The sequence below is a fragment of the Equus quagga genome, chromosome 11 (genome assembly GCF_021613505.1).
Source record: "Equus quagga isolate Etosha38 chromosome 11, UCLA_HA_Equagga_1.0, whole genome shotgun sequence".
NCBI lineage: Eukaryota > Metazoa > Chordata > Mammalia > Perissodactyla > Equidae > Equus > Equus quagga.
Window position 1 is genome coordinate 23,420,311 of NC_060277.1, and position 26,729 is coordinate 23,447,039.

At 40.8% G+C, this 26,729-nt stretch overlaps 1 protein-coding gene across 1 annotated transcript; it reads right to left on the minus strand.

The window, feature by feature from the left end:
* Positions 1–249: 249 nt before the first annotated feature.
* AMD1 (adenosylmethionine decarboxylase 1) lies at positions 250–21,921 on the minus strand. Its single transcript, XM_046675660.1, has 9 exons — positions 21,497–21,921; positions 7,090–7,176; positions 5,936–6,062; positions 4,786–4,888; positions 3,604–3,646; positions 3,360–3,504; positions 3,148–3,240; positions 2,909–3,064; positions 250–2,482 (listed from the first exon to the last, which is right to left on the minus strand). Exons 1-9 carry the CDS (start codon positions 21,604–21,606, stop codon positions 2,342–2,344), a joined length of 1,005 nt encoding a protein of 334 aa, XP_046531616.1. The 5' UTR covers positions 21,607–21,921; the 3' UTR covers positions 250–2,341.
* Between the last annotated feature and the right edge of the window lie 4,808 nt (positions 21,922–26,729).

Genomic DNA, 26,729 nt, shown 5'->3' on the forward strand with positions numbered 1-26,729 from the left:
TACCCCAGATATTTCCTTTGAGCTTCAGTTATGAAGCCATTAACAAAAAATGTCTAAATCTGAATACAAACTAGATATTCTCCCAGGAACTTACAGATCTTACGTCTTCATGATACTCGCACAAATCTGAGAATAAAATTGTTAAATATCGATTTCCTCAATTATAAAAACTTTAGATATCTAGCATTCGGTCATGTATACTATTAAAAAAATACATCAAAAGAAAACTTTCTGAATGTCACTAGACAATGAATTAAGCAAACTTTTATTGAAGTTTAAATTGTGGCACAGAAATACATTTCGACTGATTTAAGTCCAACACCAGGAAGAGAGAAATTACGGCACCAAAATTTCCCTCCTCTAGCACACATACTAGGATTAATTTAGATTACTATTCAATCTACAGTTTTCATTTTTCTAGGCTTTGTTTCATACAAATTTGTGCAGTTTTCCAACATTAGATAGAAATCTTAAACCTATCAGAAAAAAAAAATCAGACCTCAAGCCAACAAATGTCATCGAATCTAGTGGGACACTGTTCAAGAACAAAACCCACTTTGAGCACTGGTCCTCAACACAGCACCAAACACCAGGCACGGTGCACTAGTACAGAATCCAACTGGCCTACTGACTGAAAGCTTCTTCAATGAAACTCTGAATCAACACGTGCTTAAAATAAAAGTCAAAAGTGTTCCAACCACTTGATTTCAAACCAAGTAGATTTTGTTTAGAAACACTAAAAAAAAAAGTGTTTCATTTATAAATACGGAAGGAACAAAAACATCACTGCATTCAATCCAGAAAGGATCAAAAAAATTTTGTGAGGAAAGGAAGAAATACAAAATTTAGTCAACTGTGCTGTTTTCTCAGCTGCTTAAATCTCATAGTATTTGCAAATATAGCTAGAAGATGCCAACTCTTGAAAGCCTGTATTTCTAGTCATTTCCCATCGACTATTTTGGAATTTTATACGTCAAGTTTTATGGATAGCATTCTGCTTCACTGTGTACGTCTGAATAACCTGAACAGTTCTCATTCTGGGCAGTCATTCACTTGATCCTGTGAAACCACGGTGAAAGGAACACCAGTAGGAGGAACAAATAAAGTCAGAACACTATCACATCCATCTCAAGTCACAGAACTTTTAGTCACAAGATGGCAAAGACATTGATTCTGCTTTGAACCAAAGTTTATGGTATACTATTAACAGAAATTACTGGAAATGGTTGCTAAAATAAAAGTTAAGGTGAATGGTCTGAGCTGCTTGACTTACTGAATCCAATACAACCTTTACCTTCAATCTCCTTGCTAATAAACTCAGCGATAACAGTACTCTTATACTACTACTTAGCACGTTAGTAAAGGCATGGTACTCCTGAGAAGCTAATCTCACTTCTGGAGAGCACAGAACGGCACACACTTCCCACACAGTTCTGCCAGCATACCCTAAAATCAACCTGTGAGTCTCTCTTGGTAACCAACACTAGAAGTTTACTTTTGTCATTCTCTCCCAGGAGAGCTCATGCCAATAAAAAGGAGGCCAAACTCCCCTGACCTTAAAAGAAAATTAAGCCCAGGGTCCACCCGCCTGCCCCCTCTGGAGGTTAGGATTAGTATAACCCACAGTGTAACAGTGTATTGCTTTATTGGGAGCGGGGGTTGGGAGGGGAGACACCACGATGAGGAACGAAATCAATTAAGGGAATACAAGTGCAGGAAGCAATAATGTTAAAACAGTAATACACAAAATGGATAACTACAATCATTTTCTTAAGAGGACTTGACTCGTGGAAGAAAAACTTTAATTGCTGTTGCAAAAAACATCTGTATGAAATAGAAATTGGTTTCAATAACATTAGTAGAGAATACGTTCTAGAAAGTGGAGGTAACTGGATGTAAAATCCTGGCAGCAATTTAATAGAACAGTCCCACGTGGTTAGGCTGAGGCCAACACCTAGTGAGGACGAAAGCCTTGTCTGTGGGGAATTTTGGAAGATACCTGGAGAAATATTACACTGTGCGTAAACCAAATTGAATTGTTTTCACAAGTGTTGTAAAGTTTCATATAGTAAAAGGTTTTTTCTACATGCACTTCAATTTCACAGCAAGAGTGGCATAGGATACCTAAACACAGAAGAGAGCATTCATGCAAGATATCTAACTCCTTGATATAATAATGCATACAATTCAAAATGATTACACTATCATTACATCTAGGGCTTTCTGCAACTACAAGGTGGCGGTTATGGAAAGCATGGCCCCCGGTATCAATATCTAAAAAGCAGCCACCACCTTCTTCTACGTATGTTCTCTTTTTGCGTTTTTTCTTCATTTTTCTTAATCAACTCTGCTGTTGTTGCTGCTTCTTAGCAAAACTGGTAAAAACAAAATTGTAATCATTGAACATAGCACTCTGGCAATCAAGACGTTTAAAACCTTCAATCTTCTGGGGCGAAGAAAGCACTGTGCGACATTTAGAACTCTGGGGAAAAAATTTAAACGAACCATTAGTGCTTCCAATCTGTAGAAGTCTTTCGAAACAAAACAGTCATGCAATAAATATTTTAAGACTACCATCTTAACGAAACTGTAGCATTTGAGTATTTTAGCTGCCTTCTTAGCTGCTGAATCAAGTGGGACATCTTAGGTCGTCCCCATCCTCCCCCCACCCCAGTCTGTTAACAGGGAAAACAGACAGGACAGGAGGAGCCCATCAACTGGACTAGATATACAACAAGGACGAACGGACATTTAATGAAACACATAAAGCTGTTCATCCACCAACAAATCTCCACTAGCAGTGCCAATGGATATTTGACTGAAATGTGCCGTCTTAGAATACATTTATGACACGCCTCAGTCTCTTTATTTCCTGTGAGATTTTATTGTCAATAATAAAATGAATTACCTGATTTACAAACAGGGTGGTCACAAATTTTCCTGGCTTGAAGACTTCCACAACTTTCCTGATCAGGTCATCATAGGAGGTCTGACTTAAGTTTGTTTCAAAGCTAACATAAGAAAATTCTGGTTCTGGAGTGATGTGAATAGTCCAATAAGTTCCCTTAGAGAACAAGTTTTGTATTAATAATGGAAAGGGTACACTGAAATATTTAAATAAGAATTAAGCAAAATATTATTACTTACATCCGATTTCATTCCATTCATTGAATACCCACAAGGATTGAACATTGTGGCATCAATGACAGAACCTGGTATCAGGTCACGAATTCCACTCTCCTGGAAAAAGGGGCAAAAGATTGAGTTAAACACAAATTTGAAAAATAATCTGAGAATGAGTTAAACAAAAGATTTAGTCCCCACACTGAAGAATCCAGAGTTATTATTTAAAATCTTACACGAGTGACATCCTTTGCAGTAACACCATCTTTCATGTAGAACTGGTCCATAACTGCTGGGTCAAGCTCACTCATCAGAATTTCCAGGGTTTGATCTGGCTGGCTGATTACCCGACTCTCTGGGAAATCCAAAGTATACAAGTACCTATGTAAAAATAAAAAATAGTTTCTAAAAATGACAATTGGTAGTTTAAAATATATGCTATAGAGTACCAAAAAATCCACAAAACTGTGTCCAACATACCAACAGTCAGAATTCATACGTCCCATACAATATGCTGCTCCATCTGTTGAGGGAAGAGAATGTAAACGAAACGTGAGATCCACTTGATGGGAGGGCTTCCCCACTTCCGATAGCTAGGACGATACTACCTGCCTTCCATCAGAAATGTCCTCAGTGAAGGGAAACTTAAGTGGGTGAATTTGCAAGTGGGTAAGATTCTTCCCCTCCCTCCTCTTTAAAAAAAATCTTCTATTGGTTGCTATTTAAAGATACACTTCAGACAGTGAGTCAGTCTAAACGGTGCTGAGAAAAACTCACTCTCTCCTAAAACTCCACCAGGAAATGGAATTTGGTCACCCATTTATCTACTCTCCCAAGTAAATACAAGCCATTTTATCAAATACGTCCTCCTTTCCATATTGTTTCAAAGCCTTACTCAACACAGTAAATTAACAATTGATAGAAATTTACACTAAATTATACTCAGCACTCACTGATATAGCCTAGTATAGTTTTTGTTTTAGTAGGCAAGTTAAAAACAATAGGTAGAAATCTGATTTTCTTGTTAAATCATGCCTGTGACTGACTTTGTGTCATGTTATTAAAATCATCCTACGTTTTCAGCCTCATCTAAAAGATAACGGTGTTAGATTAGATAACCTTTAATTCCCTAACCTCGAAGCTCAAAAAAGGAAGGTCTATAAATAAGAGCTTAGCAAAATGGATGGAAGAAAATCTCGCCAACTTGGTTCAAGAGACACTGTGATCTCATTGTGTTGATCATTTTTAAGTCAGCTCAATTCCTGTATAGAATGCCCGTCCAGAGTTTCTTAACATGGACCAGTGAGTGTCTTAGCACAGGTTTATGAAGTCACTGGGCATTTTTCTGGATGAAGAGATCAGCCTTCATAACCGCTAAATTAGATGTAAATTGGAGCAACTGGCTAGTTGAAGATGAACTCGCCTTCTGGCAGGTGATCAAGTCCTTCGTTTTCTTGGTCCATCATTTCAACAACACTGACCTGAGTTACACACACACACACACTCTCTGAAATATGTAATCAGCTATACTGATACATTTATCTTAACTACATAATGTGCTACATATTCGCATACATATGCTTTCATATATATAAAATATCTCTGAAATGATACGTGCTTTAACTTTAAGAAAATATGCTCCAATTGTTTATTTAAACTTACTTGGGAAAATTGCATTGAGAAACTCTATTTCTTCCTGGAAATTCCGGTGTGGGTACCCTTGGTGAGAAGGCTTCATGAAATTCTTACGAGAATAAAAGAAGCTCTAAAAAAAGACAGATAACATCACACACAGAATTCCACCACCTTTCCTAAACTAATCAACTGTTTTCTACATATGCACACCAAAATCAAAACTCTACCTCTACAAATATGTTCCCCAGTGACATTCAGCATAATGTTTTCCCTTTAATATGCTAAACAGATACAGGCTTTTGCTGGCCAACAAACAAAAACGAAGGCCACTGTGTCAGAGAGCAAGGTTTCAGACCAAGGTCCACAAGTCAGTGTCATACAGAGCAAGTGTGTGTTTAAGCTGTGGAGAGTCTCAACAGAGCATCAATAATGCAGGTTGCATGGATGAGTTCTAGAAACTAAAAAATGCCCAAGCTACTGGCGATGGGTCATAACAACTCTAGAGACAAAGAGTACGATGTATGTCTAGCGCAGTGGTTTCTGAGCTTTTAAATACTAACGTAAGCAACAATCTTGTGCGAGAACACGTGTACATTTAGTTTTAAAAAAGTCAGTGACCCAAAAACTAAAAACATATTGCTTGAGATTTCTTATAAGGATCAAAAATTAACAAAAACTCTTTTAAGTCCTAAGGACAAGCTGTCCTTTACCCTAATTAAGTGCAATATTTAAAATCAACATCTGTTTGTCAGAACAATTATACCCCAGGTATAATCACCTTAATTGTTGACTGCTATCAGAATTTAACCCAATATAGAGGGTTGCTCTTCAACACAATCAACTCTTCATGATGAAGACTGGGTCATTTTCCTTGCTGTTCCCTCCCTTAGTTTCTCTACCATTCCCAGTAACCATATCAAGGAGTTAAGCATTGAAAATGTCTGGTTTCTTCATTTCTTTCTCCCATTTGCGTTTTATCCCAACTCGTTCTCTGCTGCCTCTGTATTTTCTGCTGTTCTTGAGCAATAGGCAGAACATTGTTTCTCCCATGGTGTGAGCATCCTCACTCATTACAACTGAAGCAATAAGCATACAACTTTATTTACTAGGCATATCACAGAACCCTAAACATTTATACCTGAAAAAAAAGATCAGATCAAGTTTTTTGCTTACTTACTTGAATGGAGTCAAACCCACTGTAATCCCGAGCAAGTTTCAACAGGGGAACCAGTGCTTTCAGCAAGAGGGTGGTACCACATGTCTTCAAAATGAAACGTCTCTTGGAGACAAACATGCTACTCTCACTGCAGATGAAAATGGTCACAGTATCATAATGATGTTTATGTACTACTACTGAGATGCAATTAATCAATTACGGGACTATTATTTACAACGCAGATGTTTGGCTAGTAATGTTACATGTTAAGATCTCAAGGGAGCGAGTAATGTACCACTGCATTCTTCCTCTTCTATTATCCAAAAATCTGCTTAAGGTTCTAGAGCCCCACTGAAACAGGCCTTGAAATTAGGTATAAAGCATATTAGTTCATTTCACAAAGCTCTTTTACTACTAAACTTTCCTCCCGACCTCATCTATCGTAGGATGTTATTTACCAAATTCATATTTTTATATTTATACCTCTTCTTGTACCACCCACTGTCACAGGTACTTCTGTAACCATCTCATTACTTCTTTCACTAGATAATAAGCTCCATGAGGAAAGGAATGTTTGTTTATATCCATCATTATACCCTCACGGTCTGGCACATAATAAGCATCTTACAAATATCAGTATATGTCAAACACAAGCTTAGTAAAAAGCAGGCACTGTATGCACCTTATTCAATCTAATAGCCCCAGGGCCGATTAAAATACGTATTATAAAAATTCAACGTATTTATTGAATAAATTAACTTTGTATCTTTAAAAAGGTTAAATGGTTTTCTTCTCTTACATATAGCAATCCTATTTGTGTGGTGAAGCTAATTTTCACTCTGCCTGAAGTTCTGATATTGAGAGGCATACACTAAAAAGGGATTTAATATATGAGGTCGAGGGTAAAGGTACAATGCCATTCTACCCTCCTTTACAGATTCTTCCTGCTAACTACAAGGAGGTAAAGATGGCAACCATTTTAAGCACCTTTTAGGTAAGACTTCAAAAGCTACTTTCCTAAAGACACCTGAAGTAAACATTTAATTTTATGCTATATTTTTTACAGTAAGGAAAAATGATAACAGAACTAAGATCCAGAGGAACGATTTGCTTTTACACGTAAAGTATGATTCAGAAAGAAATCGGTTAGCTTGCACTGGTTCTACAGGACTTACCTGAGTACATAAGCTTCCTGCTTGTCAGTTTTTGTCACACTTATGATTGAACATTGCACATCCTTCAAAAGTATGTCCCACTCGGATCTATTATTTAACCAAAAGAAAGGATGATTAATTCATAACAGTACTTGCCTACTCTCATAAAAATTACAAAGCCCGCACACTTAAGAGTTTTCCAGTGATTAAGACTCCATATTTTATATTTGTTGTCACATTCTTGCTCCAGCTTCTCTTATGAATACTAACAATTTGTTTCAAAGTAGTTTGTCTATATTCACATATCCACCAAATAAGACAGATGTTTGCTATATATGAAAAACAAAAAAGCAAACTGGAAATTAGACTATGTTTTTGCAATTTACTAAGAAAAAGACAAATGGACAAAACAATATGAAAAAGCCATGTACAGATGCAAAAGGCTCACAAACCAAGGAAAATCATTACCGCTCACTAGTAAGTGTAAGAAATACAAGTTACAGCGAAATACTTTTTTGTCTATCAAATTCTCCAAATTAACCTTACTCTATGCATTAAAATTTAAAAAGCATCAGTTCCTTCACCAATTAGATTGGCAAAGAGATTTAAAAGGCTGAGAGTAAGCAAGCTAGTACTCTCACATTGTTTAGATACTACGGTCTGCTATCAAATTGGCAGCTAATCACAATACCTAGTGGTGTCTAAAAGTCTAGAAGCATTGTCAAAAAAATGAAAAATGCTTTTGGCTGGCAATTCAACAGTACAAGCATACCCATAGGATCTTGGGAAATCTATGCAGCTCTCTAACGGGATGAGAAAATACTCACTTCAACAAAGTGAAAAGTCTGCAGTATAGGCAACAGATAGGAAAACGGAAGCCATGTGGGCATAACTAAATAATCTTCATTTACCTGATTGAGACCTAAGAAGTGCTTCCTCTTTAGTGTGTCCACTATAAAACAGAAAGACAGCACAAAATAGTTCCATGGGACAGCGTGAAATTACCAGATTAAAGCTCAGAAATATGTTATGGCTCTTAGTATTGGGCAGGTCATTCTTCCACACTCAAGAGAATAGCATTATTATGGTTAAAGTTTTCTTTTCTAGTCAAAACTTTGTAAGGGAAATCCTCAACAGCATAGCGAGCACAAAAACAAGTATTCTTTTGTATTAAAAAGCAAGCACAGGGGCCCGCAGTGGTGTAGTGGGTGGGTTCATGGGTGCCAACCTGCACACTGCTCTTCAGGCCATGCCACGCACGGCAGCATCCCACAGAGAAGAACTAGAAGGACTCAGAACTAGGATATACAGCTATGTAACAGGGCTTGGGGAGTGGGGAAGGGAGAGGAAGATTGGTAACACATATTAGCTCAGGGCCAGACTTCCTCACCAACAAAAACCAAGCACAGTACCAATCAATCTTGTTAGAATTTTGCGTCTGTTTCATCATTTTGCTAAAAGAAGTCATTACTGGCCCACAAGGAAATTGTAAGACCAATCACAGAAGGCAGTAATTCCTACAATGGGTAAATAAGTTAAACAGAACAGTACTGAGACTCACCTGAAAACCTTAAATGAGTTAGGCTTGCTAATGATTTTAGAGCCTATTTGCCCATAACCTAACCAAGCAATTTTTAAAAAGAGCTAACAATTAGCTCCCCCTTTAAAAGATGCTAATAATTGTTTATCAAGAAAAAATAAATACACACTAGACTGGACCATGGTTTTGCAGTTTAACATTTTAAAAAATGGTGCAATTTATTATCCAGAGGAGGAAAATTTGCAATTAGGACTTAGTTCTGTATAAAACAAATTTATAGATTGTTTTAATCCTCGTATTTTAGGCAGCCAAGCAGTAGCTTTGAGTTTCATTTTTCTAAGACTCAAAGTTCACTAATGTACAAACAACATTTCAGAACTCATGGCATTTCAATTCCACAAATAATATGCTTTAACCAAGGGCTCTGGGGGCCGGCCGAGTGGTTAAGTTCGCGCGCTCCGCTTCGGCGGCTCAGGGTTTCGCCGGTTTGGATCCTGGGCGCGGATATGGCACTGCTCATCAGGCCATGTTGAAGGGGCATCCCACATGCCACAACTAGAGGGACCCACAACTAAGGTGCATAATACAAAGACAATGAATCAGAAGAACAATCAAAATAAATAAAACATATATGGACAGATACATAGATAACTGAACCTACCTCCATCTTCTATACTTCACTCACACTGGGCTTTTCCACAAACTATTCTCTCTTCCTCAAAACAGGGCACCATAAACTTGTTCACCCAAATCAAGCCCACTTGAGGGTAAAAGGAACATCATAATCATGTTGGGAAAATATATGTAAACCATGACAGCTCTGGGTACTGCTGGAATGATTTCACCCTACACAGAACCCTTGTCCCCAGCCCCCTTCTTCCAGCCCAAAAGTCACCCCACTATCCCGGCCAAGTCAAATCTGTCATTCAAAGGTTTTAAAATTCAGAAAGCTTACCAAAGTATTTTATTTGTGTGGCTATTTTGGTATTCATGTCAATCCCTCTAGTCATTCCATGTTGTTAGGGACTGTTTGTTTTATTATAACATGTCCTCAAATAGCTGAATATTGCTGAATAATTACAATAAATAATTATTTTGATTAGGTTCTTATGGACTTGCTGGAAAACCACGAACAGCCTTCAATTCTTAAAATCTAAAATTACTGTTACACGGTTCTCTACTGTATTTTAAATTATTCACCATGATAGCTTAGGTATTTAAGAGGGCAAGTTATTGAAGAGATTCATTTACCAGAATAATCCTGTTAACCAACTATGATTATATATTCCACTTGAAATGCCATCTTATTTTAATCTACACATCAATGAAGCTTACTCATTTCACTGCCAAACAATTTAATTTTATAGGACCCATTCATTATAATGAACACAGACATGGATTATTTTCTCAAATATTTTTTCTGTAGCATTCTTCCCTCTTTCTGTGAATCTGCTGACACAAAATGTTAAAGCTTTTGGCTTGTCCCACTGGTCCCTCAGGTTCTCTTCATTCATTTTCTCTCCATTGTTCAGACTGGATAATTCCTACTAATCTATCTTCCAGTTCACTCACTCTTCTATCATCTCCAGTGCACTAAAGCCTATCCAGTGAACTTTTAATTGCAGTTATTCTATTTTTAAGTTCCATCTTCTCTACTCCTCTGCTAAGACTTTCTTTCATTCTAAGAGTCTCCATTCACTCTTCTATAAGAAGCCTTCAAGTTCTTGGATCATGTTGTGGTTTCAGTCTACTCATGAAAGCCTTTGCCATGGTGTTCAGCAATGTCCAGCTTATGTGCTACCTGGTGGCCAATCTGGGATGGGAGGCAATCTTATCAGTTTTCAAAGCTTTTGATATGCTATTTAGGGTCAGATCTATATATGAGTAGCTCAGGGGTGTTCATATAAATCTATGGGATCTCTTCCTTCACCTTTCTCCTCTCCATAATCTCTCAGATAATCTCTAGCTCGGGGTGGGGGGGGGGGGGGGGGGGGGGGGGGGGACATCTGGATCCTCCAGCTAGACAGCCAAGGCTTTAGTTTCTCTACTCTGCAGCAGGCTGCCTGTGACTGTGTCTTCCTCTGGGGCCAAATGGAGAGACAACAAAGAAGGAAAGGAGTAACAGGGATATCCCTGATGTTCTCCACTCTTGGGACCACAGTTCCTCTGGTCAAACCTCCCTTGCAATTTTAGCATCTGCCTGGTGTTAAAATTGCTACTGAGCAGTGGCAGGAGAGAACAGAAAAAGAGTAAGGCGACAAAACAAAAAAGATTTTCCCACCCTCTCTGACCCAAAGGGGCCTCCATTCCCTCTTTGCAGACCAGAAAAAGAGGGCCTCTCTTGGAGCTCTTTTTGTCTGCACCTAGTGTGCAGCTCCAGGCGTCTGGCAGCCTTTGGGACCAGCCCAGAAGATATCAGAGAAAAAAAGAAACAGAAAATCATGGCTGTTTCAGTGGTTTTGAGTTCTGGTTTCCTTCTCCCATTCATCTGCTAACCTTTACTTTTCAGAGTCCACAGATAGTTGCTCCATGCCTTCTGTCCAGGGTTTTTAGTTGCAATTACTAAGAGATAAAAGTAGAGTGTGCTTATTCCATTTTGAGGGAAACCAGAATTCTCTTGTGCTCATTTATCATTAGTTAAGAAACTCTCCAACCAAACTCTTCCTAATAGAAACCCTCAAGTAGTTGGTATTTTTTCAAAGTCACCATATGAAAGAAAGCAATTGCTTTGAAACACCCTAAGATAGACACAGTTGGATGGTCTATCAACCAAATAATTATTAGAAAGACATGCTCTTAGGAGAGCTGCCAGGATCAAAAAAATAAATCAAAGGACAAAGAAGATGTGACAGAAGTAAAACTACATCAATACGATGTTAAGAGAAAGGTGAAAACCAACACCAAAACAGGTGAGAATTTCAACAAATTATTTTATCACATTTTTGTGGGGACAATAAGCCTCCTTTTGTAAATGAAGCTTTATGGGATCCTCCCACACCCATTCACTTCCATGTGTATTGTCTCTGGTTGTTCTCTCCCTATAAGGAAGGGCAGAGCTGCAGTTACAGCACACTGTCTGCCTTGCAAAATTTAAAATGTACTCTCTGGCCCTTTACAGACTGTTTGCTGGCTCCTGTTTTAGAGGAAAGGTTTTCAGTGCCCTGGCTTTGTGTCCAAATTTAATGATGAAAAGGACAGAGGGCTTCACACAGTTGCCCGAGACATTTTCTCAATTACATATCTGTGATTTCAAAGAGACAGTATCAAGTCAGAATGTCACAGCAGGCTCAATAACGACGGTGGAAGGCGTCTGAACTTTGCTCCCAAACACACTAACATCTAGACTGAGAATCACCAGTCTATATTAAACTATTTTACAAAATTGGTCTTTCTGGCATATCCTTAATATTCTTCTTAAGTTTTAAACATAGACGAGTTCAATAAGTCATAAACTAATAAGACATGAAGCAGAATAAAGACAATTTGGGGATGTGTCCATATTATAGAATCACATATACTGACTGGAAAATATTGTAAAAGGTATTCAAAAGTGTTACACAATTGTTATGTGCTTATAAAACACAAAGAAATTCACAGGTAAACCAAAATATCTCCTGATTTGAATTCCTTTTTGTTTACTTAAATGATGCCCACCTCATACTGGTCTAACTCAGCAGACCAACTGGGGATGATTCTGCCACCCAGGAAACATTTTGGAGACATTTTTGGTTATCAAACTGAGGGTGGTGGTGGTGCTGGTGGGTAGTGGGTAGAAACTAGGCATGCTGCCACACCATATAGTGAACAGGACTGTTACTCAATAAAAAATTATTTGGCCCAGAAAGTCAACAGTGCTGAGGTTGAGAAACCCTGATTAACTTAACAAGTAGGTATTTAAAATACTAAAAAATACTATCAGATCATGATAAATGATCCCAAGGAGATACTGTGCTCTTTACAAATGTTAATCCCATGAACCGAATAATCTTAGTCACTATGCTTAAAAAGCAAAACATTAAGGTACACCATAATTTATATTTACAGTTTTCTTAAAGAATCTGTGGTCCAATAAAAATAGAACAAGTTGGGATGTTTACAAGGGAAAAGATAGAATTAAAATGATGAGAAAGACTCCTACAACATCTGATTCAATAAGACTTAAAATGGCCAAGTGACTAATCTGGCAATGCTGTCTTGGAGATGAGAAAATGCACAGGCAACAAAAGCAAAAATAAACAAATGGAACTACATCAAACTTAATTTTCACACATCACAGAAAAACACTCAACAGAGTGAAAAAAGGACAACTTACAGAACGGGAGAAAATATTTGCAAATCGTATCTGATAAGAGGTTAATATCTAGGATATATAAGGAACTACTACAACAAAAATAAACCAATTAAAAAATACGCAACAGACTTGAACAGACAATTCTCCAAAGATATACAAATGGCCAAGAAGCATGTGACAAGATGCTCAACATCACTAATCATAAAAGAAATGCCAATCAAAACTGCAAGATGCCACCTCACACCCATTAAGATATCTACAAATAAAAAATAACAAATGTTGGCAAGGATGTGGAGAAATTCTAACACTTGTACACTGTTGGTGGGAAAGTAAAATGGTGCAGCCATTATGGAAAACAGATGAATGCTCCTCAAAAACTTAAAAACAGAATTACCATAGGATCCAGCAATCCCACTTCTGGGTATATATCCAAAAGAATTCAAAACAGGATCTGGAAGAGATATTTGCACACCCACGTTCATTGTTATTCACAACTGTCAAGAGGTAGAAGGAACCCAAATTAACCAAGGGATTAAAGCATAAGAAAATGTGGTACATACGTACTACAACATGGATGAATCTTGAGGACATTATGCTAAGTGAAATAAGCCAGTCACAAAAGGACAAATATTGTGTGATTCCACTTAATTGAGGTACTCATACAATCACATGAAGTTATCTAAAATCGTCAAAAAACAAAGAAAATAGAAAGGTAGTTTCAAAGGGCTGAGGGGAAATTAGGGTTTAATGGGTATAGTTTCAGTTTTGCAAGATAAAAAAGTTCTAGAAATCTGTTCACAACAATGTGAATATTCTTAATAATAGTGAACTGTACATGTAAAAATGGTTAAAATAGTAAATCTAAAGTTAGATTTTTTTTTTACCACAATTTAAAAAAGTGAATGACTGAGAGAACAGAATGCTGCTGGCAGGTGGAAGAAACCCTTTAGAGTAGGATTTCACGCATCACCTGAAGAGCTGAGCTGAATTTTACCCTCTCAGATCCAGTAGGTCAAACACTCTGCAGATGGTGCCTGGAAATTTGCCAAAAGGCCTCCATGTGATCAGATTCCTCAGAGTACTTTCTTAAAGTAAAAATCGCTGGTTTCAGAGTTATCAAGTAATTTACCCCAAAAGCCACAACTATTTGAAGTTCCCCTCAACTGTGACCTTAGCTAACAGCCTAACTTGCCTATTTCAGAGACTCCCCTTACCACATTATCTTCAGGCCTCTACACCTTACCCAAGGTATTAAGTAGTCTTTGGGCCAAAAGCATCCTAAAACATCAGATTCTTCGTCAGCAAAGCCTAGGCTGAGGAGGAGTTAAGTTAAATTCTGAAGATGCCTTCCTATGGCCGTTGATTCGGATATCCAGAGAATTACGCCTTCCCCTTCTGTTCAAAGGCATCAACCCAGAATGCACTGCTAATTATAATCACAGTATTAAGTTCTCCATCTCAAACTTTTACCCAAAATGTAAATCACAGTGTAATTATTGCACCAATGTGTTGATTATTTCTTTCAATGTGTACTTCTTAAGGAAAGGTGTTTTGGACATAGCAGTTCAAAGTTTTTTGAAACTGTTGTGAGGAATGTAATGAGAAGCTTAATTCAACGGGAAGCTTTTCTACTCCAAAACATTTACACTAAAAGGTTTCTTGGCAGAGTTGTAAATTCCTTCAATGTAAATTACTGATACTTCAATAATGTGCAATGATGGAGTCAAGTGCGGCGTGAGTACTGGGAAAGTTAACACTGAGGGGTGATTTACTATCTATCTTTGCAACTGCCCCTAATCCTTCACTGAAAGTTATATTTTAGCTTATAAAATTTGAGTGAAGAGAAAGTAAGAATCGCAGAACATCCCACTAGTCCTAAATGTCTTTTCTAACATTAACAAGAGATTCCATTTTTCATTATTTTCACCTAACTGTAAAAATAAAATACCTCTAACCGTCCCACAATTAATAAAATATTTCTCGTCTTCACCTCCACTAGAACTTCCCATCTGAACCCACCCCACTTCTAAGAATAACTCAGGTCTGGGATGTATTCTAAAGCAAGGAGGAAAGCCAATCTGAAAGTCCTGAAAGACCAAATTAAACTATCTTTTGTCTAACCAAAATTTCTTAACTTTCTAACAGACTTCCTCCCCAAACTGTCATTTTATAAAAAAAGACTTTTGCTTGCTCCAGCAACTCTAAGACATTTTTATATATGGTCACTGATTTCTCTTCAACATCCTGCTGAAATCTGAAAAGCTCAGAGAAAACTGCAGGTTAACCCTAGGATACTACCCCGTCCTTTTCACACGTCAACTTTACACACTGTGAAACCTGGCAGTTTTAGAATGCATCACCTGTTCCTCCATTTATTTGACTATGCCGGGACTGCTGCTTTTCTCCAACTACTGTTAATCAGTATTCTTTAATCCAAGCCATACCAGACAGGACTTTCCTTCTTAAAAACAAAAATTATATAATGTGCGCCTTTTGACTCCCTTGGAAAAACCAGCAAGAAAAGATCTCAGTATTATGTAATTTGTCCAGATCACACAGGGTATAAACCCCACTAAATGGCCTACGGGAGGGTGGGAAATGTTTAATAGAAAAGGCAGAGCCTTCAGAGAGTTTCAGCTTGACTTGGGAATCAGAGCTAGGAAAGATGAGCCAATTTTGTGTCAAGTGCATTCTATTCCCTCATACCATATTTAAAAAAAAAAATCAATTCCAGATGGATTGCAGATCTAAATATGAAAAGTAAAACAAAGTTTAGGGGAAAAAAAGAGTATCTTCATCACCTTAGGATGAGCAAAGATATCTTAAGTAGGATACAAAAACTGCTAACCATTAAAGGGAAAACACTCATAAACTGGATTACACTAAAATTATGAACCTGTTTCTAAAGATACTGACAGAACGAAAAGGGAAGCCACAGAGGGTGTAAGATATTTGTAATATACATACTGGACAGAGAACCCATCCACAATATATAAAGAACTCCTGCAAATTGAAAACTCATCCCAAAAGAAAAATAGGTAAACAGACTTGAACAAGTATTTCACAAAAGTTATCAAAATGGCAAATAAAGATATGAAAGGATGCTCAACTCCATTATCTGATGGGAAATACATACTGCCAAATACCCACAGTAGCTAAAATTAAAAAGACAACACCAAGTGTTGGATGAAGATACGGAGCAACTGGAACGCTCACGCTAGCTATATGCATACCCTATCACTTAATTCCACTCCTAGGTGACTGTGTATCTAATAAAAATGCATACATAGTGTTCACTAAGAAACGCGTACAACAGTGTTTACAGCAATATATTTCTATCAGCAAACTGGAAACTACTCAAGTACCCCTTAACAGTAGAGTGGACAAACTGTGGTATATTGACACAAAATACTATACACCAATGAGAATGAACCACAAAACCTCAAACATAATCTTGACATATGGAGGCCTTACACAATGTATACCAAATGATTCCACGTTACACATGGTTTGAAAACAGGGAAAGCTAATCTATGGTGGGATGAGAAGTCAGGATAGTGGTTATTCTAGGTGGGGTGGGGAGAGGATAGTAACTGGAAGGAGGTACAAAGCCAGCACTAGTTACAGTCTTGGATTTGAGTGCCGGTTTCATAAGTGTCACCACTTTGTGAAAACATGGGATGTATTTATGATTTTCATAACACTTTGTGTTATGCTTCAACAAAAAGTTTAAAAAATCCAAAATATCTGTATTCATAAGGTAAGTTTTACTAATAGCCAGATTTTTCATACCATACTTTTTTCCTTTGCAGATTACCAAGTCCTCAAATTGCTGACTATTTCCTTCAAAATAACCTTTGAAATATTCCTTTGAAATAATAGTTTTTTCTCCTGGTTCAAGTCTCTGGAATAACTATAAATTCTTCAAACCCCACACTGCTTCCATTTAAATGATTTTTGATTCACACACCTGATGATAGAATCTTTTCTCTAAAATCATTTCAGCAGCTTTCCAAACTCATATCCATCTGTTATTGTACAAAGAATCTAGGGGCATACAATGCTCTAAGTTGACTTAGAACAGGTGCTAAATGGTAGGTTTACACAGGGGAGGGCTTACGTATCCTTTAGTTTGTAGCAGTAAATACAACACATGCCAATAATGGCTACATTAATATTTCTATCAGCAAGGCAATTCAGCCATGTAAGAGGTGAGAATCACTGAAAAGATGAAGTTACTAAGGCAAAAATGATCAGATTCTGCTTACTGGGGGCATGTACCCATTTATTTTAAGCTGTGTTACACAACTTCACATTCTACTCTTTTCATTTACATTTTATCTACAAGATTTTGACATACACAGATACCTAGGAAACTATCACCTAAAGCTAGTCACTACCTCCATCACCTCCAAAAGGTCTCTCGTGCCTGTTGGTAATCCACTCTTCCCTTTACTCCCATCCTCCAGCAACCACTCAGATTAGCATGCATTTTCTCGAGTTTTACAGAGATGAAATCTTATAGTATAGTACTTTTTTGTGTGGCTTATTTTTTTACTCCAGCACAATTACTTGTTGCATGTGTCTATCAATAACAATTCTTTTTATTACTGAGTATTCTATCGTACAAATATATCAAAATTTGTTTATCCACTTGCGTGTTAACAGAGATTTGTTTCCAGTTTGCAGGCTATTAAAAATAAAGCTATTATGAACACTCATGTACAATTTGTTCTTTGAGGAAGATTAGCACTGAGCTAACATCTGCTGCCAATCCTCCTCTTTTTGCTGAGGAAGACTGGCCCTGAGCTAACATCCGTGCCCATCTTCCTCTACTTTATATGTGGGATGCCTACCACAGCATGGCTTTTGCCAAGCGGTGCCATGTCCACACCCGGGATCTGAACCAGTGAACCCCGGGCTGCCGAAGCAGAACGTGTACACATAACCGCTGCGCCATGGGGCCAGCCCCCACGTGCAAATCTTTTTATGGACATATATTTCCTGTTCTTATGGGTAAATACATGAGTGGACTGGCTGGACTGTACAAGATGTGTAACTTAAGAAACTGCCAAATCATTTTCTGAAGTTGCTGTACTGTTTTCCATTCTCATCAGCAGTACATGAAAATTCTGGTTCCTTCACAGCTTGTCAGAGTTTTACATCAAAATTATGCAAATCCTAAAATGAAGTGTGGGAAGTGTGTTCCCTCTCTACTATTAGAATGTGTGGAAAAGGCGGGAATTATTTCTTCCTTGAAAGTTAGAGAGAATACTCCAGTGAAACCATCTGGGTCTAGAGTTTTCTTTATGGGATAATTAATGACCAGTTCAATTTATGTAATGATTATAGGACTGTTTAGATTTTCTACTTCTTTTTGCATCAATATTGGAAAGGTATTTTTCTGGGAGCTTTTCCACGATATCCTTGTTATCTTTTTAATGTCTTTAGCATCTGTAGTGATGCCCTCTTAGGACATTTGTGGCTTCTCACTCTTAATCCTTTCCACATCCTTAGGTTTTATATACCCTTTTCAACAGTGTAAACGTAATTGTTTAGTTTAATCCAGTCTGGATTAACTCCTAACTATGACTTTTAGTCTATTTGCATTTTATTGGAATTACTGAGGGTGGGCATCTGAGGCAAGCACAAGCAATGACTTTCTGGCTTCCAAATTTTTATATAATTAAATAAAAACAAAGCCACTAAAGACTGATCATTCCATCTATGCCATCGAAGGATTAATATTAAGGAAGCAACTGAAAACTCCCCAGTGACACTATCTCCTCTTCTTGTATAAAAATACACCAAATTGCGGGCCAGCCCATGACCTTGTGGCATGCTCTGCTTTGGCAGCCCGGGGTTCGGTTCCCTGGTGCGGAACCACACCACTCATCAGCAGCCATGCTGAGGCAGTGACCCACATACAGAAAAGAGAAAGTTTGGCACCGATGATAGCTCAGGGTGAATCTTCCTCAAGCGAAAACAGAGGAAGACTAGCAACAAATGCTAGCGCAGGGTGAATCTTCCTCAGCACAACAACAAAATAGAATAAAAAGTACTTCAAATTGCTAGAGCAGCCTTTAACGTGTCATCTTTTAGACTACAATCTGATATACCTCCTTCTCCAGCCTTGTTTGCTTAAAAAAAAAAAGGAAAAGAAAAAAGATTTTAAGGGCAAAGAAAAAGATGGTAACACTTAAGAGTGCTACTGTACACGTATTAACCCACTTAATCCTCACAACTACCCTACGAAGTGGGTACCATTATTGTCTCCATTTTAGAGATGAGGACACATTACACAGCTAGCTATTAAATACTGTTCGAATTCAAATCTAGTCACGCCGGAGGCCATGCACTTAACCACTTTATTATGCATTCCTCTTCTAGATGACTGATAATCCTTCCACCGTCTCTGAGGCCTGCACTCCACCTCCTCAGAGACCAGACTCCAATGACTCCCGCTTGCCAGGCCATTGACTCCAGGTGATTTTCCTAGCATCTACTATTTGCAGGTACTTTACCTCCTAGTAAATAACCCGACCTGTGTATCTTTGCTTGACAGGTCACTGAAAAATATCCCCACGAAGGTTACTAATGGACCTCTCACATCCATTCTTACTTGCTGTATCTACAACAGCTAAAACGTGGTAGTGAACTCTCAAAAAGAGTGGTTTAACGAACGTTAAATGTCTATAAAACGTACGGCATTAAGTCATGAACTCGACAAAACGGAACACTCTGTTCCTGAAGATTTAATTTTCCATGACTTTAAGAGCAACACTGAGGCAGTAAACCGATTTCAACTGATTAAAGTACACAGCAAAGGGGGTTCTCAAACGTTTAAAGCAAGCAGGCTGCCCTTTTATAAACCTTTCTCCCCGTCATTGACTCAGAAAACTCAACCACCAAAAAAAAAAAAAAAAGCCCCAGCTTAAATTCTGGCACTTTTGCCCAAGAACTTGGGGAGGAAAAACCCTCTTTTTATTAAGAACGTGTGCTTACAAATAAAACTTCAAAACATTTAAAGAGCTAGAGCAAAACAATTTTTCATTTTATAAGACAGTTGTTACTCATTACTTCTTCCTTGACAAGATTACCTAGATTACCGATCACAATCGTTTTACCAAACGCGTATTACCAATACCAGGGAGTTTTCCCGTCTGTAAAATGGAGGAAATACCAAGCTTCTGCATACTTACTTTTCTTATAAGTAACTGCTTCCTATAGCATACATATAAAGGGCTTAGAACTGAGCCTGCCATAGGAGTAAAGGGCTCTGCTGGACATTTTAAAAGTTGCACAAAGCGTGGAAGATGAGAACCGTGGCATTTTGGCTAACTCGATCATGTTTTTCTACAAGAGACGCCTTCAAGAAATACTGCCTTGAAGTCTCGGCAGCACGTGTCTGCCTGGATTCCCTGCTCCAGCCGCTTTTTGTCCGGGACGGCGGCGAGCGCAGCCAACATTCCTGAAACGCCCATTGGCCCACGCCCCGGGGCCAAGGTCCCGGCCGGGCCCCGCAGCTCATTGGTCGCCGCCTCTCAATGAAGCGGCCACGCCGGCTGCGGCGCCGCACCGCCGCGATCGCCGCACTCGCGCGCCGCGGAGCCGACCGAGGCTGGGGGCGGCGGGGGCGCGAGCGCCGGCGCCCAGGCCCCGACCCCGAGCGCGCCGCACGCCCGCCGCTCTTCCGCGCGGGATGCCCGGCTCTCTCGCGTGACTGCCCGGGTGGGACGCTGGGGCCCCGGATGCCTCTGCAGGCTCCGGCATTGAAGGTATTATGGCCCGGGCCCGCCAGGCCTCCAGCCCGTCCGCGCAGGCAAAGCTCGCCCCACCCCGGCCCACGGCCGGACCCCGCCGCCTCCGTAACAGGTTCCCCAGCCCAAGGTCAAGAGCCCCGGGGGTGAGCCCCGGCGGGCTCCGCGCCTCGCCCGGGGCCGCCCGCCCGAGAAGGCTGTGGTGCAGCGCGCGTTCGGGCGGCGGTGGGGCCCAGCCACTGCGACATCACCGCTCCCGCCCAATCCCCGCCGGCCCAGCGCCACATGCTGCCAGCGCGGACCGCGGGCCGGAGGCCTGCTCCCAGCCCCGCAGCCCGCGGCCGCAGGGCCCCCTCCTCCGGCGCACGCAGGCGGCGAGAACGAGGCCGGCTGCAGCCCCGCGCCCTCCCTCCTCCGCTCGGCGAGGCGGGCACGCCCGAATGAGCGCCTGACTAAGCCCGCCGAGCCACACCTGCCGGGAGGGAGCCCGCGCGGCCCCCCGGCCCCCGCCCGGGCCGCGGCCCGCCAACTCCGGAGGGGAGAGTCGGGCGGCGCCGCCCGCCGCCCCGCACGCGCTACCTGAGCACGCGGCGGCGCGGGCCTCCTCCCCTCCCCCCGGGCGGCGCCCGGCCCGGCAACGGCGGCGGGAGAAGCCGGCTCGGGCCCCGCGTGGACGCGGCCGCTGCCCCCGGCTCCCCTCCACGGCCGCCGAAACGATCCCGCCCGCGGACCTGCCCCACCTGAAGGCTGCGGGAACCCGGCCCCGCCCGTGGCTGGTGCCTGCCAGGCGGCCACAGCCCCCAGCCCCGAGTGTGGGCGAGAGCCCCGGGCACCCACCTCGGGATGGTGCGGAGATCCCCAGATCCTTGGTTTGCGTCGGGCTGCTGCCTGGAGAACCAAACCTCCAGCAGCTTCTCGGTCCCTTCGAAAAAATGTGCAGCTTCCATCACCGTGAGACTAGCGAACAACCAACAACCACAGAAAATCAACTAAATTAAATCTCTTCTCCCGCCGCTGCCGCCGCCGCTGCGGATTGTTCCAGCTGTGTTACTAAAGTTCAGGTTCCTTTTTTTTTTTTGCTATAATTTTATATTAACTTTTTTTTTAAAAAAAGGATTAATAAAATCTTCCCGGCTTTTTTTTTTGTTGTGAGCGAAAGTTGAACGTGAGTCTGTTGGAAATAGAGGCAGATACAGTTCAGTCTCTTGTAGTCCGCTGTTTCCCCGTTAGAGAGAGTAGAGCGAGCGCTAGCTAATGTCGCCGGCCATACTGTGGAAGCGAGGGCGCTGCGTGAGCACCGCGTTTATATACCCCGTCTCCGCCGAAAGGCCAGGAAGTGACGCAACCTCCCGCCCCTTCGGCTCATAGCTGCAGACCCCTGTCAATCACCAGGCGCAGAGTTGCGGCTGGCTGGCCGCCGGCCTGCAGGGAGCGCGGGGAGCTGCCCGCCACTGTGCGGTCCGCGTTCGCGCTGTCCCCTGGGCGGGAGACGGCGCTGTGTCGTCCGGCTGGGTATTAGGGACCGGGGGTCGAACGTAGAGTGGGTGGGGAGAGCGGGAACGGAGTGAGGGAAGGCTGTGCAGCTCTGCATAAAACAACTGGTTAGCCGAGCACATGGGTGGGTCCTTCGGAGCGTTGGCGGGGTTCGGCGGGGGCGGTGGCCACTGCTGGACTGGCGTGGTGGTTTTGATCCTGTGCAGTTCACCGCAATCGCCCGGGTACTTGGCCATTCTGTAAAGTGTTTCCCCAAGGTGAACGAAGCCCGGCATTAAAACTCATTTGTCCGTGGCACACATGTTGCCGAGGGTCGGATTAGAAGGCGCTTTAATTCTGCTTACGCCTTAGCTGATCCGCGAATGGACGCGGTTCTCGATCCGTTTACACAATAGCCAGGAGCGTTGTCTCCCTATTTAAAAAGGGAAAAGCAACGTGGCGCCCAGCCCTGAAGGGCTCCGGCTCTACCTACCTCCCACCATGTGGCTCGCCAAGCCTCGGAGTTGGCCGAGCGCTGCAGCTGCCGTGCAGAACTGGCAACTCCGTGCTCCATTAGGTCAACTGGTGGGAATTTATTATGCAAAACTATTTCTAGAAACTGATTTATTAAATATAATCTGAAATTGTTTGATAATATTTTTCTTTGAATTTTCTCAAACTGATGAAGTAATTGACAGGGGTTCTTCCCCACCTCCAAAATTTACAATGCTATTATCTCACGTGCTTCAGAATTTACATGGAAATTGATAGAAAAGGGATTCAGACCTATCACTAGTGGTGGTTTAAAGAAACATGAATCTAATATTTCAGTAATCAAAATAAGATGTAAAATAATTGTCTAAGTACAAAGTTACGACTTATACTTGGAAATATGGGAGAAAAAAATCCAACCTGACATAAAAATTACCATTGTCACAAGACAAAAGGCTTTTCCTTATCATCCTTAGACTTTCCTCAACTAAAAATGAGATAAGAATGTAAGCATAAAAAACCTAATTAAAAAAAGACATGGTTTCACTTTGCGCTCTAGATGCCCTGCAGCGTAGTACTAGTCTTACAACCACGTGAATTTGTTCACATTTCTCCGTGAAACCTGTTGAAAGAAGCTGTGTTGTGAGGTAGGTACATAACACCACTCCTGCCATGTTTTTAAAAGCTTCCAACTCAAACTGGGGATTGGGACAAAAGATAATAAATGTTGCTTATTTTATTACAATAATAATTCAAAGAGAATGTGGTGGTTATACTTGGAATAAAGATAAAAGAAGTATTTGTGTTTTACAAGCTATTCAATTATTTGATGGTTGCTTATTGAAATGAAGGATCAGTCTACTCAACCACCTCAAACACTAATTGTGGTGTAAACATAATTTGGCTTATAATTGCTTATAATTAGTTGCTTTTCAGTTACTATTATGCTTTTTCCCAATGCAATTTAAGTTAATGTAAAAGTGCCAAGAATCTTGGCAAGGTAAGTCCTTGCTAATTTGATATAGGATAATTTAAATAGTGCCCATCAACTGTACTGGTCCTTTGTAAAATCTATTATTTTTCTTAAGCATCACTACTATCTAGAAGCTCAAAGTCTCTTGTACTATTTGCTAAGTTGGTCAGTAAATTCTTATTTAAATATTTCTCTGAACTTAATATGTCCAAAATATATCTATCATCATTCCTTTATCATCAGCCCCATTTCTATCAAAGTGACTGTTTTTCCCACTTTACCAGTTAAAAAAAAATGCTTAATGATCATTTTGCACTCTGAACATAAAGGATTGCTTGAAGGACTTAAAGGACTCCCATCCCCTGTGCCTTCTTAAGGCACCTCTAATTGTACCCTCCCACCCCCTTACTCTCTTTAGTAATCCTTCCTATTGAGATCTTACCTAAATTTTAAAAAATCCGTACTTGACCCCACTTTTACCTTCAGCTATCACCCAATTTTTCTGCTCTCCTTCACAGCGAAACTCCCTAAAAGACATAAAGACATGTCTATCCTTTTGGTCTTCACCTCCTTATCTCTTCTTCAAACCCTCCAAATGGGTATGTCTCCCTACCTGCTTGACTGAAATGGCCCTTCTCAAGGCCCACCTCTTGTCAAAGCTAATGGTTCAAAGAGTGGTGTCAATCTTCATTTGACTCAGTCTTTCAATAGCTTGTGACACAATTAACTACACCTTCCTTCTTGAAACAATTCTCCAGGCTCTTGTGACACCTGTCTTTCGGTTCTCCCTCTACATCTGGATATCCTTCCCAATGCCGCAGTGCCCTTGGCTTCTCCTCTGCCCTCTTCTCTATGTGCACATTCTCCCTAAATGACTTATGTCATCCAGTCCATGGCATATGACACATCCATATATTAATGACTTTCAAATCTATGTCTCCAGCCCAGACATCTCCTTTGAATTCCAGACTTTGGCACAGTTGCATATCTGACATTTCTATTTGAATGTCTAATAAGCATATCGAAGCTAAGATGACTCAAAGAGAGCTGCTTCTTTTCACAGCAAAATCTGGCCCCTCCCCACAAAAATGAAAAGAAACAAAAAACTCAGCTATCCCCAACTCAATTCCCTGGCTGACCTCTCTGCCTCTGTTCTTGCTTCCTTATGGCCTACCCTTCAACCCATCCACTCCAGCAACCATCTCATTAAATAGCAGTTACTCAAGCCCACAGTCATTCTTGATTCTACTCTTTCCTGCGCTCCCCCTACCAGTCCAGTCTATCATTTGCCTTGTTGATGATACTTCTAGAACATTTCAAGAATGTGTTATCTTCTGTCTTCACTGCTCCCATGACCCTAATTCAGAGCGCTCAAATTGGTTCTCCTTGGACTCCTGCAGTAGCTTTCTAGCCAGTCTTTCTGCCTATACTTTGTCCCTCTTAGATAACTTACTACAGAGCAGCCAGGGTGATTTTTTTAAACATAAATCCAATTATGACACTTCTCTTATTTTAATATTTTAAAATTCTCCAGTGGTTTCCCATGACACTTAAAATAAAAATTCGTTACCTTAGGTTTCAAACCCCTCCATGATCTGGTCCAAGACTAATTCTCCTCCAACTCATCTCCACCATTCACACCCTGTGCCCCAGCTGTATTGACCTTTCTCCTTTTAGGTCCTTTTCACTTGTTTGAAGAGCTCTTTCTCCTCCTCTTTGTATGCCTTGTTCATCCTTGTCACTTAGGTCTTAGCTTAAATGTCACTTCTTCTGAGAGGTCCCCTGTAATGTAGGGCACAGGCTAAGCTACTATAACAAAGAGATCCCCAAATATAGTAACTCAAAAGAGATTAAAGTTTATTTCTCTCTCACATAATGGCTAGATGGAGGCAGCTGGTAACAGGCAAATGGGCAGCTCAGCTCCATGAGATCATTCAGGGACCCAGGTTCCTTCTAGCTTTTTCTAGACCCTCTGGTAAATAGGGTGAAACGTTAATTCACATGATTGAAGCTGGCCTACAACTGTCTACATTCCAGCCTGGGAAAAGGAGGAGGAAGAGAAAGTGGAGGAAAAAACCCAATTTCCTTATGAAAACAAGGTCTGGAAATTGTAACATCATTTCTGCTCGCTTAGTCATATGTTCACACCCAGCTGCAAGGGAGGCTGGGAAATATAGTTGCTGCCTGGGTAGCTAGTTGGCTGGTGAGAGCTTGGAGTATTCTACTACTGAAAGGAAGGAGGGAGAGAATGGACGTGGGGCCTGTCATGCCTTTCCTTACCACTTAATCTACAGTAGCCAGCTAGTCACTCCCTGACACACCGTTCTGCTTTAATTCTCTGTGTGATCTTATTGTTCTCTTGTATTTACTAATTTGTTGGTTGTCAGCTCCCTCTCACCCTCAATTACATTTTAAGCTACGTAAAAGCTTGCTATATAATACTGTATAGCATTGCCCAAAGGAAGTATTTGGCATAAGGTTGGTATTTAATCAGTATTAGTCGAATAAGTGAATTTTTAAGCACCCTCCTAATAAATGTGCTCTTTCAAACTGACTTTATCTCCCAACATTCCATTAAAGTGCCCCCTCCCCCCCCACACCATTCCCTGTGCTATCAAAATCTTACTCAGTTTCCGATGCTAGTTACAATTCCACATAACATTCTCCAGGACAACACTCCTGCACACACTGACTGTGTTCATTATCTCTTGCTGCATAACAAATTACACAAACCTAGTGGCTTAAAACAACACACATGTATTATCCATTACTTGTGTGCGTTGGGAGTTTGCACATGGTTTAGCTGGGTCCTCTGCTTCAGGGTCTCTCACAAGGCTGCAGACAAGGTCTTGGTCCATGCTGCAGTCTCATCTCAAGGTTCCACCAGGAAAAGATGTACATCCAAGCTCACATGGTTGTTGGCAGAATTCAGTTCCTTACAAGCTGTTGGACTGAGGGCCTCAGTTCCTTGCCATGTGGGCCTCTCCATAGGTCAGCTCACAACATTAACAGCTCGCTTCATCAAAGGTAGAAACAGAGAGTCTGCTGGTAAGTCAGAAGTTACAATCTAATATAATCATGGCAGTGGCATCCATCACCTTTGCACCTTTGACGTATTCTATTGGTTAAGAC